At 39.7% G+C, this 15,965-nt stretch overlaps 1 protein-coding gene across 6 annotated transcripts in view; it reads right to left on the bottom strand.

Moving 5' to 3' along the window:
• LOC141389026 (uncharacterized) overlaps positions 1–15,965 on the bottom strand; it is a 559,199-nt gene that overhangs the window by 74,217 nt on the left and 469,017 nt on the right. For all 6 annotated transcript variants that reach the window (XM_073960023.1, XM_073960024.1, XM_073960026.1 and 3 more), the window contains one exon: positions 12,180–12,313. In XM_073960023.1, the coding sequence (XP_073816124.1) occupies positions 12,180–12,313 (134 nt within the window). The remainder of the gene's footprint in view (positions 1–12,179; positions 12,314–15,965) is intronic.

Here is a 15,965-nt window from a genome sequence, read left to right as displayed (position 1 = left end):
TCGCAAAAGCAGAACGCACTCATCAGACAGCATTACCGATTGTCCTATAGAGGAAGGAAGCATAACCCAACTGGCATTGAAAGACGTTTTGTTATAAGCTCAAAGCTGTCATCTCACAAAGCAGCAAAGGGTTGTCACCAGCTTGCCGCTGAGAGCATTGAAACCCATTAGCAGTCAGAAAACCGCAAGACTATATTCATGCCATCTGTTCGATTGAAGGAGAACTTGGTAGGCACGCTTTGTCTGGGTAGGCACGCGTTCTTTGCATTGTTATTGAAAGTGAGTCCCATCTGTGGACTGGATCACGCAAAATCGATTGCTTCATTTTGCAGGATTTTGTGAGCAATTATACAGTCCTCACGAATGGTAAAACTGAGATTAAGGAAACACAAGAATGCAGGGTTTCAGGTTTAAGTACTAGGCTACATAAGTTGTACTTACTTAGTTGACCCACTACAGAACATTTGTCTTATAAGCCGAACTAAGAAAGGATTTCCATTTCTCACTATTTGTTACTCCACCTTTCCAATTTGGAATATTGTGATGATTTCGTCATCCACTTGTTGACTCCTTGGCCGTCCAGTCCTACGTGTAACGCCATGCGGCGAGTGTTGCCGAATTTGACAATTTATCGTCATTTTGACGATTTTTAGGCCCAAAATTGAAAAATGACAATTTGACGATTTTATGGTCCAAAATGACGATTTTTCACTTAAGCCAGAAATGCATGAAATAAAAGACGATAACTACACTTTGACCAAAATTTCCGAAAGATTTTAAGGAAAACAATGTTCCAATCTCGATTTTTGAGCTTTTTTAATGTTTTATAGCAATTTCCAGACGGAGTGGCTATATTTAGGCACATATCTGGAATACAGGTATTTTCATAGTTTTTGCCCCACATTCAAATTACATCAGCTGAAAATGTTCGTTTAGTTTTTTAATGGATGAAAATCTTCCTTGAAAAGTTTTCGAGATAAAATATAAATTGTAAAAAACAAGTAAAAAAGTATCAGTCGGCTATGCCCACAGAGATATACCCTCAGCCTGTGCAAATTGAAACACTTTTTTTCACAATAAACTTATGTATTTAGGGGGTTTCAAAATTTTGGTCTCGTATGAACCGACAAAAATGTTGATTAGGATTAAAGTTCAAAAATTTTGCTGAAAAGGTACTTAAAGGAATGGACCGACATAGACCGTGGGGTGCCATAAGGGGTTTCTACACCTTTCGGGCTGTTTTCTCAGGAAGTATGGACTTGTCCCTGAAACAACTTTTACCATCGTAATTGAGGCAGCGAATGTAAGTTGCTTCAACAAAAATCAAAGTGATTCAATAGCAGGTCTTAAAGTGAACTTATCCAAAATTTTGTGTGGGAGGAACGGGATGGAGTGGACAAATATAGTCCATATTCGAACCTGATCTATATCTGGTAGATATTATGAGAATGTGTAAAGTATGGACCAAATCGGTCACTCCCATCAAGAGTTATCGTGCCCACAATTTTTCCGAATATTTTTGAACTTTTGTGGCGTTGGTACCTGAAGGAGTGGACCGATATGGCTTATCTACGAACTTAAACTAAGTTTGGAAACAATATTACGAAGGCCAAATTTTGGCCGGAACCGGCATTTCCGTTCGAGAATTATCTTGCGCTTCCACCCATAAACATTGTGTCATAGGGTTTGTTTTTCAACTTTCAGGCTATTTTTTCAGGAAGTATGGACTTGCCCCTGAGGAAACATGGTACAACAAAGATGGTACAACAAAAACCAAGGCGATTCGAGAGCAGGTCCTAAACTGAACTTTTCCGAAATTTTGTGTGGGAGGTACTCTAAAGAGTTTACCGATTGAGTCCATATTGGAACCTCATCTAAGTCTGGTAGAAATTTCATAATGTGCAAAGTATGGACCAAATCGGTTACTCCATTCAAAAGTTATCGTACGCACAAATTTTCCGAACATTTTCGAACTTTTGTGGGGGAGGTGCCGGAAGGAGTGGACCAATATAATCCATCTTTGAACTTGAACTAAGTTTGGACAAAATATTACGAAAGCCAAATTTGGACCGAATCGGCAGATCCGTTCGAGAGTTATCTTGCGCTGCAACCACTACACACGGTGTCATAGGGTTTTTTATAACTTTCAGGCTATTTTCTCAGGAAGTATGAACTTGCCCCTAATGAAACTTACAGCGTCGTATAGAGGACAGCGAATACAACTTGCGTAAATAAAAATCAAAGCGATTCGAATAAACTGAACTATTCCGAAATTTTGTGTGGGAGGATTACACGATGTGCAAAGTATGGACCAAATCGGTTACTCCCTTCAAAAGTTATCGTAGCGGTATTTAAGTGATATTGGGTTAGATTTATTGCTGTGGGTTGTATATCTTATTTGCCGAAAAATCGCATTAAACGGTAACCAAACCGAGTTTTGGACTATGTTGACGATTTTTGACGATTTTCCAAATTTTAATGACGATTTGACGATTTCCGATCAAAAACTGTCGGCAACGCTGCATGCGGCTCATATTTGTATCGATAGATTTCCTATACCATAGCCGTTGTATTACCCACACAGCTGGTGGTTAATAAGATGGCGATATTCTCCGTCAACGCCGTTTGTTGTGTTTAAGACGATGCCGTGTTATACGAACTATTTTACTACCTCTCCGAATTATAGGTAACAATTTCCACAGTTGGTCCGATTTCCGTGGACGCTTTCGCGCCGATACTGTTAACTTAAGGCTATCTGAACCAAAATAATGTCAAGTAAACCATAAAAGTTTTTTGTCCATTGCGAGCCTGAATTTTATCGGACCATCACCAAAATGAATTGTTATCTACCCACTATGACCACTACCAGGTGTTAAATATCCTCATAGTGGTGTAGATTATAGCAAGTCTGACAGTATACACAAATTGGGAAGGCCAGGACTCGGATAGAATAAACAAACATATATGGTATTCAAAAATCAGAAGAAAAAGTTATAAATCGGATGGGGTAGAGATCATCTGTTCATTGTTAGTTTTAAACGAAAAACGTTCTGAATCGTCGATCTGTTCATTGTTAGTTTTAAACGAAAAACGTTCTGAATCGGGTCACATAAATAAGAAGCAGCCTCTGTGGGAGCATTAATTGTTGGAGCAAATAATCTTCTTCAAATAGATCACAATCCTCTGTGAGAGCACTAATTGCTTCTTAAAATCGATAACCACGGGATTGGCCTATCACTAATATTTTAGGTGTCTAACATAGGAGACGAAAGCTTTGATTGAGGATTTAATTACGCCAATACAAAAAACTCAAATTTTTACAGCATTCTTTTAGCTTGTTTGAAAATTAAATTTCTGCCAATTTTTTTGCATTCACTTTCCTTAACAGTCAGAATTCAAAAAAACATACACATTCGAAATGCAAAAAAATGCCCTCCTCTATATATGGAATCCTCTTAGTAGCCACATTTCGCATAAACCATACAATCAAAAATGTATGCCTAAATGAATGTCCTTCGTTTTAGAGCAACGAAAAGAAAACAAAGTTAACTAAAAAACTGTTAACAACATCAACAAAAAATTGAATTGAAAGGGAAGTTTTAAGGCTGTGAGTGCGGCAGCGTTAGGATAGCAATGTTGCTTTTAGATGGAGAAAGAAAAAAAGAAATTGAAACTGGTATGCATGAAAATCCAATGGAATTACATGGTACAGCACCTGCAGTTAACTGCCAGCGACATTCTAGAATGTGAATCTATTTATGTTGTTTTTCAAATGGAAATAGGCTTGATGTTCTATGAGTGTGTGTGTGGGTTTGCGAGCGTGCATACTCGTACATACATGCAAGTGTGTGTTTGCTGTAGAATATTTTAACAGAAATCCAACAATCATAGAAAAATATTGCATATTATGTGACGCCGTATGCAAGAAACGTTGTCATGTATATATATTTTCAATATAAGGGCGTAACGATTTGGCGCTTAACAGATTTTTTTAATAGAAATAAGCTAAGGGGTTTTATATGAGACTTCGTTTAGATAACTTTGAAGCCTAGCACCCACATCAAAATATCATTCTTTGATTTACGGGTGTAAGACACAATTTGAAGTTTAAATTTGGATGAGAACATTTTCAACAACACAAAAGGGTGTTCCCGAAGGCATATAGTAAACTTAACCTCTTATTTGGTCATTTGATGGCTTCTAACTCATCATACTATATGTTTTGCCTTCGATCAACACATTTGTGCTCTTATAAACATCACTATTTTTGGGATGCTTTCTTCCTTATATCCACCCTTTTATTGTACCCCCTATAGGAATGTTGGTACATATTTTTCATAGAAAAAACTCTCTCTGGGCACTTGGTTAATGTTATGTTCTCTTCCTCTTTTTTGGTATGCCATTGTGTTTCTTGGAACTAGTTTTAGGGGTATTCGTATTTTTGTTGTTATTTATGCAAAAGTTGTCAGCGAAAAAAACACAACACAACAAATGGTGAACAAGTGAATGTTATGACTGTGTGTGTCCCCCACTTTTTTTCTCCGCAGATGGAGGATCTTTTGCTGTCGTTTCTTCAATCAAAAACACTTCATGTGTGAAGCACTTTTCACATGCGATTTGAGCTGAAAAGCGACAAGAGACATTATTTAAAGGTGACATGGTGCAAATAAACGAACACTCACACACCCATATGCTCGGTCATACCACCATCTTTGCATTCGTAGCAAGGAATACAAAACATATACAAGGACCAAAACAATACTTTGCACCACACACACACACACACATTCACCAAGTCACCCATTTATTAAAAAGAAACACACACAAACAGAGTCACACACTGTACAGCAAACCAAACAAGTATAAAACTGGAATGGTACTGATGGAGCTTCGAAGAAACCTATAGTAACAGGATAAAGCGCTGAAGCATTTTCACACTATAGACACACAAACGAACGATTGTGAACAATAGCTGAGAAAAGAGAAAAAAACACCACCAGAGACAAACAATGGAAGCGTTCATCCATGTGTCCATGGCGTATGTGGGTGTATTGTGTTTACTTGCTAATACACTGTTTGATGCACAGAGATGTTCCCCAACATAAAGAATGTAAAATGCGAACCTTTATTTAGATTTTTTGCCGCCATCGTCAATGTCTGTAAAAAACTAACAACAGCAGCAGAAAATTCCTTACATTGACGTTCTAAACAAAGGATGTTAGATTCCGCCACACATTGTTGTTATTCTTCAAGACTACCGATGCCGATAAACAAATATTTCCAGTCTGACATAAATGACACTTTCAAAGGAGGGTGGGTAAGTGAACTATAAATGCAATTCTAAAAACAAATTTCAAGGACAACACTTTGATGATGTATGGAATTAGATGAACTAAAGGGATTTAAATAGATAGAGACATGTAATCAATGAAGAGACATCTGTGACAATAAATGTGGAAAGTACATACCTGCCGTTGTCTATAAAGAGGATATCTCCTCTCCTTAGGCAGAAGTCAAAGTCATCTCATAGAGACAGAAGTCCCTATCAAGTGGTATTTAAGCACTCCAAGCTATTCGAGGACATCGAGCAGACAACCCTCCGGCCACTCTGTTCACCACATGGACGGTATAGAAGAGAGTTTAATATCAGGGTCGATGGTAGCATAATTCCGACCACAAACTGCCCAAAATTCTAGGGGTCACATTCGACACCCCTTTCACGTCGTCCTCGCATGCCACAGCTATCTGCGATAAACTGAAATGTAGGAACAAGGTCCTCAAGTCCCTAGCCGGCAGCACTTGGGGTGCAGATAAAGAAACCTTGTTGACGACATATAAAGCGATAGGTCGGTCTGTGGTAAGTTATGCGGCGGCAGTTTGGTCCCCGAATTTATGTGACACGCAGTGGGATAAAATTCAAATTTGTCAGAACGCCGCCCTGAGAACAGTAACAGGGTGCCTCCTCAAATCTACAGTGGACCATCTACATGAGGAGGCAAAGATTCTTCCAGTACGGCAACATAATGAGATGCTATCGTTGCAGTACTTGCTCGGGTGTTACCGTGAGAGCCATCCCAATCACCATCTGCTGGCCACCGATACACCCAGACAAAGCATGCTCTAGGAGAGAACCTCTAGATCAACAGGCATATCAGGCAGGTTTGAACAGCATTCACACGGACACAGTTGCCAAGGCCATAAGCAGTTTTTGTGTGACTGCAGTCATCGGAGTATATCCCCCATCTATCGCAGCTGAAGAGCGTCAGCTGCCACGACAAACCTGAGTAGTTTTGGCTCAATTACGCTCGGGATATTGCAGTCGCCTAAATTCCTATTGGGAGGGAATTGATCGCACCGTACAAGACATCTGCCCAGTATGCGGCATGGGTCCGCACGATACTAAGCACCAATTCAACTGTTCCGCCAAACCTACTCATCTAACTCCAGTGGATCTGTGGTTACATCCCATCGAAGTAGCCACTTTCCTGGAACTGAAGATAGACCCAGAGCCAGATTGAACAGGAGAACGAACATACAAACATAATTATAAAAAAAACACTGTAAATAAATTATAAAGAACTATATACGGAAGACCCACTTGTTTTTTATAGGCGGTGGTATTTACAGAAGACCCCTTTTGAGTGGTCTGCTGTTGACAGAAGAGCCCATTACGTGGCCTTCCAATGAGAGAAGATCCACTCAAGTAGTATTCTAATAAAAAAAACCCTTTAAGTGGACTTCCATTGACAGTAGACCCCTTCAAGTGCTCACATATTGATAGGGGACCCCTTCAAGGCAACTTCTTTTTGCAGGAGACACCTTCAAGTGGGCTTCTATTGACAAAATAACTCTTGCCTTCCATTGACAATAGATCCCTTCAAATGGTTTTCTGTTGAAAAAAGAGCCCTTCAAGTGGACTTCTATTGACAGAACAACCCTTCAAACTGTTTTCTATTGACAGAAGAACCCCTTTATTGAAAGAGGATCTCTTCACGTGGTCTTCTATTGACAGAAAATCCCTTCAATTGGTCTTCTATTGATATAGGACCCCTTTAGGGGGCCTTTTATTTGCAGAAGTCACTTCTATTGAATGAAGAACCATTCAAATTGTATTCTATTGAGAGGAGAGCCTTTCAAGTGACTTTCCACTGACAGAAGATCCCTTCAAGTGGTCTTCTATTAACAAAATCTCCTTTAAGTGGACTTCCATTGACAGAAGACCCCTTCAAGTGGTCATCTATTGATAGGGGACCCCTTCATGGCAATTTCTATTTGCAGAAGATACCTTCAAGTGGGCTTCTATTGATAAAATACCCCTTAAAGTGGTCTTCTATGGACAGAAGAACCTTTCAAATTGTCTCCTATTTACAGACGAGTTCTTCAAGTGGTATTTCATTGACAGAAGATCACTTCAAGGGGGTTTCTATTAATAGAAGATCCCTTCAACTGGTTTTGTATTGAAAGGGGTCCCCTTTAATGGGCCTTCTATGAACCGAAGAACCCTTCAAATTGTTTTCTATTGACAGAAGAGCCCTTCAAGTGTTCTTCTATTGACAGAAGAAGACAAACAGACAGAAGTGGTCTTAACTTGACAAAATAACCCTTTCAGAGGCCTTTCATTGAGAGATGATCCCTTCAAGTGGTGTTCTATTGTCAGAAGAGACCTTCAAGCGGAAGAGACCTTTAAATGGTATTCTAGTGACAGAAGAACCCTTCAAATGGTCTTTTATTGACAGAAGGCCCCTTTAAATGGTCTTCCATTGACAGAAGACCACTTCAAGTGGTCTTCTATTGATAGAGAACCCCATCAAGGGGCCTTCTATTTGGAGAAGACACCTAAAAGTGGCCTTCTATTGACACAAGTTCCCTTGAAGTAGTGTTCAGTTCACAAGAGCCCTTTAAATAGTCTTCTATTAACAAAAGAGCCTTGCCTTCCATTGACAGAAGAACCCTTTAAGTGGTCTTATATTAACAAGAGAGTCCTTCTATTGAGGGAAGGCCTTCTACTGACAGAAGACCTCTTCAAGTGGTTTTCCTTTGAGAGAAGACCTCTTCAAATAGTTTTCTGTAGAAGGAAGACCATTTCACCACTTTGAAGTAGTCTTCTGTTGACAGAAGACTCCTTAAAGTCGTCTTCTTTTGACAGAAGGCCTCTTCAAGTGGTCTTCTATCGACAGAAGACCTATTCAAGTTGTTTTCTATAGACAGAAGACGCCATCATGTAGTTTTCTGTAGAAAGAAGACCCCTTCAAGTGGTTCGTCATTGACAGAAGATCCCTTCAAGTTGTTTGCTATTGACAGAAGACCCTTTCAAGTGGTATTTTATTAACACAAGACCTATTTAAAAGAAGAGCTCTTTAATTGGTCTTCTATTGACGGAAGTCCCCGTTAAGTGGTATTCTTTTAACAAAGGACACCTTCAAGTGGTATTTTATTGACTGAAGTTTCCTTCAAGTGGTCTTCTTTTGACAGAAGATCTCTTCCGGTGGTCCTCTATTGACAAAATACCCTTCTTAGTGATTTTCTTTTAACAGAGGACCCCTTCAAGTGGTCTTCTATTGACTGAAGACTTCAGTCTTCAGGTAGTCTTCTAAAGACACAGGTTCCCTTCAAATGATCTTCTATTGACATAAAAGCCCTTCATGTGGTTTTCTATTGACAGAAGACCCATTCTGGTTTTCTACGGACAGGAGACCTTTTCAAGTATTCTTCTATAGACAGACGCGGCCTTCTATTATCATAAGAACCGTTCCAGTGGTCCTCTATATACAAAAGTTTTCTTCAAGTGTTTTTTTAGTGACAGAAGTTTAGTGAATGCCTCGTAGCAATGGCGGCACTCGTTCGACAATGCGACGGCCCGATGAATATCGACGAATATGAGTGGCAGCGGTTCGACAGTGAGGCTGACCGATGAGAATCCACGTTCAGTTGAGTATTCTGTCTACACAACTAGAGAATAGTGTATATTGCTATACACCGACCTATCGCCGTGGTTCAGTTGCGTCTGGCAGCTAGAGAATAGTTTATATTGCTATACAACCCGTCGCCGTGGTTCCGTCGCATCGCATAGCTAGAGAATAGTTTATATTGCTACACATCCACCCGTCGCCGTGGTTCAGTCGTGTCTCACAGCTAGAGAATAGTGTATATTGCTATACACCGACCTATCGCCGTGGTTCAGTTGCGTTTGGCAGCTAGAGAATAGTTTATATTGCTATACAACCCGTCGCCGTGGTTCCGTCGCATCGCACAGCTAGAGAATAGTGTGTATTGCTACACATCCACCCGTCGCCGTGGTTCAGTCGTGTCTCACAGCTAGAGAATAGTGTATATTGCTATAAACCGACCTATCGCCGTGGTTCAGTCGCGTCTGGCAGCTAGAGAATAGTTTATATTGCTATACAACCCGTCGCCGTGGTTCCGTCGCATCGCACAGCTAGAGAATAGTGTGTATTGCTACACATCCATCTGTCGCCGTAGTTCAGTCCCCACTATGAGCCAAGAAATATTGTTTAGAATACTTCCCTCAATTCAACCACGGTTGCGCGCCGTTTCTTCTAACAAACCTCCTTGCCTTTGCAATCGTCAACAGACGACTGCCTCGGGTATGTGAAAGGTACCTCATTTCGTACCATTTCGCCCAGTCAACTATTAATCGACGATGATCACTTGAAGTGTCACCGCATGACAGGAATATGCAAAAAATATACAATGTGTACCGCCAGGGGCTCTGCTTAATTGACATGCAAATTTAATTTATAACGCTACCACTAGGAGTTTTGTTTGTGACCGTTAAACTTAAATGTATGCATGATGAAGATTAAATAATGTAACTGAAAAACGAACTACGAGACTTTTGGGCGTTACAAGGTGGTCTCCTATGGACATCAAACAAATTCCAGTGACCTTCTTTATACAGAAATGGTATCCTCTAGTCAGAAGATCACCTTCAAGTGGCTCCCTAGGTACAAGTCTTCTCTAAAGGATCTGAAGACGGAAGACCCATTCAGGGAGTCGTCTATAGATAAAGGATCCTTGCAGTGGCCTTCTGCAGACAAAAGTCCCTTTCTGATTTTCTCCTACAAACAGATGACCATTAAAGTGGTCTTCCACTGAGAGAAGATTAGGTCAAAGGACATTTATGAGAAAGAAGAAATCTTCCAGTGGTCTTCTATATAATGTCCCCAGCGGTTTAAAAAATATAGGGTCCTATTAGGGGATCCACCAAAGGGAAAAAATCCCCACAATTGGTCTTTTGTAAAAAGAGATCAACTTTATTTGGCCTCCATAGGAGAAGAGCGTTTCCAGTGGTATTCTGTATAAGACAACTCTTAAATGTTTCTATTTTAGAAACAATTTCAATCATACACCTTCTTTACAGATGCCAACTTTGGAGAAATGTAGAAATGTACAAATTCCAATTTTATTTTTCGCCAAAGAAACATTTGTGGAATTTCACTAAATTTCACAAAAGAAACTTGTGGCAAAACTACTAAACACTCACTCCCACAAACGCACACACACCCACCCACCAATAATAACAATTTGACCAAGTCGATATGGTTCCTTGTGCAGGTGGTGTCAAATGCTAAACATACCGGAGAAGGCGTTAAAGCACAATTTGTGCATGTGAAAAGTCACGTCACCGGTGTCTAAGTCAGATTAAAGTATTTTGGGCGTTTCAAAAGTAGAAAAAACACACCTTTGCACAGAAAGATACATGTACACCAGGGCAGGGATATGAAGTGCAACTTCGAAATACTTTAAATTCGGTATATAACATCATATGCAATAACACTATCCATGACAACATGGATGCTGGAATTTTCACACGGCACACACACAGTCTTCATTGGCAGTGGTAATTCTTGAGAAAGCTAACTATTTGCTGTTGGCATTCTATAACTAAGCATTCATTTTATTCTTCGTCTTTTGTTTGGGTGGGGGGACAACTTTCCAGTTATTGGTGCTATTCCGGTTTTAGTAGAAGTTTTACTATCAATTTGTATGGTGGCAATGGTGATGGTGCTAGTGTTGGTGGTCTTGTCACCATGAGTTAAGTTTCCCTCGTGGCTACTTGTCGTAAGGATAATGGTACACTTGAAACATCTTGTCCTTGTACACTATCTTCAGTTGGTACATACAAGAAGTGAATAGAGTGCATGGCATAATCCTTGAAAAGGTAATAGGCCATAAGAAAATAATACAAAAGGCTTGGTGTATGTGTGGTAAGATTCTGAATGTAAAGATCCACATTTTGTTTGGCCTTTTATCCATTGCCAAAGACTTTTGTCGATAACGATGGTACTGAAATGCCTTTAGTGCTCGTCAACACCTAGTATTTCTGGTGATTACTTACCAAAACGGAACTTGTGTTAGTTGCTGTTGTTCTTTTTGGTGTTCAATGAAGTTCTTCGAAGGCGTTGTCATTGATAATAATTCAAATCTCAAGATAAATGATGCAATCCTATTGAGTGGGATTAGTCTTAACAGTTATTCTGAGTGTTTTTTCTTGCTTCATGCTCAAAAGGATAAAGGCGAGAATTACAATGGCAGCAAAATGAAAAAGTTAAATTAAAATATCCCAGAAATCTGATTAGTTACACATCACTTTAGGCATTTACGCTTGTCTATACAGGAAATTAGTTTGCAGTTTGAAAGTGTGGAAGGGTTTCCATGAAGTATATGAAGAAAAAGGAATTGATGATAGAGTGTGGTATGGTTGTTTTACTCTACATTGGTCGTTGTATATACATGTCTCCTAACTGTATAAGTCTATCCCACCAAAGGGGCACCCTTGTAGTTATATTGAGACATTTTTGTTTTAATATCTAAAGCATTTTTTAATTTTAAATTTAGAACTCATTTAGTTCTTTCTTATCCTCAACCACGTTTAAGGGCCGTTAACAGCAGCTATTATTATAAGAAAAATATTCGTCCGGTTTTAATGGACTGACACCAATTCATTATGAACTGTTGTGTTATTCTTTGGGAGGAAGAAACTAAACAACAAAATACAATTGATATACTTTTGAATAGCTTACAGTTAAAATATTTTCAATATCCACTTCAATTAAGAAATAATTTCAGTTAATGATCATCGTAATAATAGAGCTTAATGTAAATAAAATAAAAGGTTTCTTTTTTAATTTTCATAATTTGAAATTTGTGTAACTTACCACCATATTATTAATTGTAAATTTAAGCTCGGCTCTAGGTCTAGAAGGAGGTGTACTGCAATTTGCTCTCAAAACATCACCGGGTTCATAGCGAGTTTGTTCTGTAAACAATAATGGTCGTTTGTCGGGAAGTTCTGAAATAAACAGAATAAAAACAAATTATATTAAATTTGTTTGAATATTAATAAAACATGTAATGTATTGTTATGGAACTAGGTTTAACTTAACTTTGTGTAGACGATGTTCTATTTCCCGATAAGATTTGTAACAAATAAAATGAGGATTCGTTAGATTATGATTCTGCAATAACTTATTTTACGTTATATGAGTTACGAGATTTTTCTTTATTTAGTTTACGCTTTACTTCTTTACTAACAGGCGGTTTATGTTCGAGGTCTGATTGATAACTCATCTCAAGTGTATATTTTCTATTAATAGCTATGTTCCATTAAGTTAAAGTTTCTTAAAATTTTACAAGTTTTACCATTTTAAACTCGGAAAGCGTCCCTTAACCCCAAAATGTAGTAAAACTTGAAGCAAAATTTCTTTCTCTTTTACTACTTTCTGTGGAAAATCTGTCAAACTGTTGATTTGACATTTATTTGACATTTATTTGACAATTACGGCAAAAGAAAAAGGAGAACAACGAGCATGAAAAAAACGTAGATGCATTCAATGAACTGTTTGACATGATCAAGGTTAAAGAGCGAATTGACCTGCAAAGAGGATAATAACCTCAATAAACTGCACATAGAGAGGTCAAACGGAAGGGCCGCGTTGGTTACTCCAGCGGCAGACCTGCTGGTGTCAATTCCATTCACACATATAAGCGAAAGATGGCATCTGATTGTTTCGAAAGTAGCACGGACTGATCCGACAGCAGTACATACAGTCCTTAGAAGTTTGAAAATGCAGTACCGAGGAGCAAAAGGAAGCATAACCTAACAGGCATTACGAGATTCTTTGATATAAGCTCAGAGCTGCAGTCATACAAAGAAGAAACGATAAACCATCAGCTTTCCGCTGAGGACGTTGAGATACCAACCCCATGTCAGTCAGGAAACGAAACGAGTATCTATCAGGAAGCTGTTCGGATGATGGAGAAGTTTTGTTAAAAACTCAAAGAAGCCCATTGTATATTTTATTCAGTTATCTGGTATTGGTCCCTCGGTATTCAAATTCAAAAATTCTGCACAGTGAAATGACTGCGCCATAACGAATGAAGAGAGAGGTGATTGGTGTTATCTGGGCAGCTAAACAAATGCAGCGTGTAGTGCGGTCCCAATCCCCATGCAGGGCATGTGTTCTGTATATCGTGCCGTCAATTCGGCCCCAATACAAATTGAAGCTATTGCATTATCCGGATTTTAGCTTGGCTAAAACCACTCGTGCTTGCATTGGTGACTGACGTTATTCTGCAGCGATGGATTGGTGATGGTCTCCGAGTACAGCATTCACCTTTGTACTGCTTTCGCAAGTGCATCAGTATGAATGATATTCATGCATGCCTGATAGGCTCGTTGATCTACCAGTTACCGCTTATACCTCTGGACTTCTGTCTCTAGATCATGAAAATCGTTACACGGTGGTACCACCCTAGAAGGTAATGCATCCATAACATCGTACCGGTAAAATTTTCGTCTTCTGGTGAAGATGGTCCACCGGTGTCATACGGAGGCACCCTGGTGCAGTGCTCAGGCCGGCATTCTGGCAGGTTTTAATACTGCGTAGCGCTAACATTTGCATACCACACTGGTGCCTCAAAGCTTACCACAGACCAGTCTATCGCTTCATAAGAAGACAGAAAGGTTGCTCTGTCAGCTCTCCAAGTGCTGCCAGCCAGCGACTTGAGATCCATGTTCCTATATCTGATCATACCACAAATAGCTGTGGCTTGTTCGAACGACATAAACATTCTGTCGAACATTAACCCAATATCTTGGAAGACTTAGTGGTCAGAATCAGGACACTTTTTTCCACTACGTTCAGGGAGAGTTTCATTTAAGCCGTCCAAGTAGTGTACAGTGTGGCAGTGGATTTAGAGGAGTATATTTCTATTTTCCTCTAATGGAAGAACTGCACTAAGTCAGCTATGTAGATATTTCCACTATTACAAATGTCATCGACGATGATGAGTACTTGCGCAAGCAGATAAGGCAGTGCTTGGTGTGTTCGATAGAAAAATTCTTCGAAAGATCTACGTGCCAATCTGCGTTGACGGGGAATATCGACATCGTATGAACTACTATACAACGACATCAATACAGTTGAACGAATCGAGATACAACGATTGCGATGGCAGGCCTTACCATAAGAATGAGTGATGATGAACCCACTAAAAAGGCGTATAAATACGCGCCGAATGGAGGTTCAGGCAGATCTGAAATGCCAAAGCTTCGTTGGAGCGAACAATTGAAACGAGACATCAGAAAGCTACATATCCCAGATTCGGAAAATACAGCAGCAAGCATAGAGGATTGGAGATTTTTCTTAGTTCGGCTTATGGAACAAATGTTCTGTAAACAGCCAGCTTAGTAAGTAAGTATCGACAATAGGATCCGATGCCAGGATTGTGCAATCATTCGCAAACATTTGATCGCTTTGCCGTCTGGAGAGTGAGGAATTTCAGAAAGGTAGAGGTTAAACAGTTGCGGAGATATCATCTCGGCTCGGAGAACTCCCTGTGTCCCTCTACGGGATTTAGACTTCTCATTACTGAATTCTAGACTCGATTGGCGTCCAACTTTTTTTGCACAGGGTCATTTATCGATATTTTCGAAAAATATGCACTTTCTCACGGCCAAAACTGCCTGAAGGAGCATTCCAATACTTTTTACGATGTACTAGAGAGTTCTTAATTATTGTGTTGGCTACAATTTTGTTCTTTGTGTTGGATCGCAAATCTCAATGGTTTGGCTGTTATATGCCAAAATATCCAAAAAACTTAAAGTCAAAATCGGGAGGCTCGATTTCCACCGTAGATATATGGTCCAGTGGACTTTTTTGCTCAGTTCAATCCCAGGAATCAGAAATGCGAAGAGTCCATTAAGGTTTTTTCCTTCCACACAAATCGCCCCGACCTAGTCCATACATATAGCTGATTATCCAATCCAATGTTTCAAGCACGACAGAAGGGAAGTCATCTCTCTGTCATTAAACAGCTTGGCATAGGTGATGGTATCGAAAGCCTTTTATAGGTCAAGACTTGCAATTACACTTCGGTTAACTGATATGTGAGGATGTGGGATGTAATTATGTTGTGGTGCTCTGCATTTTCCGGAATCCACGCTGATGTTGGGCAACTGGGAATCTGCTTCTCATAAGGTGGAGTATTAGTGCCTCCAGAATCTTTGCTACTGGCAACATGAGGATGATCGGCCTTCACTATTCGCTTTGCTGGCATCCTTGCCTGGCTTCTGTAGCGGTCCACCTTGCCAAGTTTTTAGGCTTCTGGTACAATACTGCTGGCTAACGATAGGTTGCTATCTTGCTGATACTTGCTAAATACTCAGCTCCGGGTTCATCCATTTAAGTATTACTATTGAAATTCCACGTAGGCTCACCGGTTTGAATGATTTCGCGTTTCGAATGACCTCTGCAACATTGCTCAATGCAAATTGTGGTGGTACCTCCTCGGGGTGCTCTATAGTCTGCCGATTTAAAATATGACGCCCACATTTTCGGATCAGTTACTTTCACGCTATTGAAAGGGTGGTTGCCCACAATTTACTTAATCTTGTACCAATGTTGCATTGCTTCAGGTGGTCTAACCACTTTGTTCGCTTA

The sequence above is a fragment of the Musca autumnalis genome, unplaced genomic scaffold, assembly GCF_047663935.1.
Source record: "Musca autumnalis isolate F117 unplaced genomic scaffold, ASM4766393v1 scaffold_1, whole genome shotgun sequence".
Lineage (NCBI taxonomy): Eukaryota > Metazoa > Arthropoda > Insecta > Diptera > Muscidae > Musca > Musca autumnalis.
Note: the sequence above shows the minus strand (reverse complement) of the source record. Positions and strands in the feature narration are given on the sequence as shown.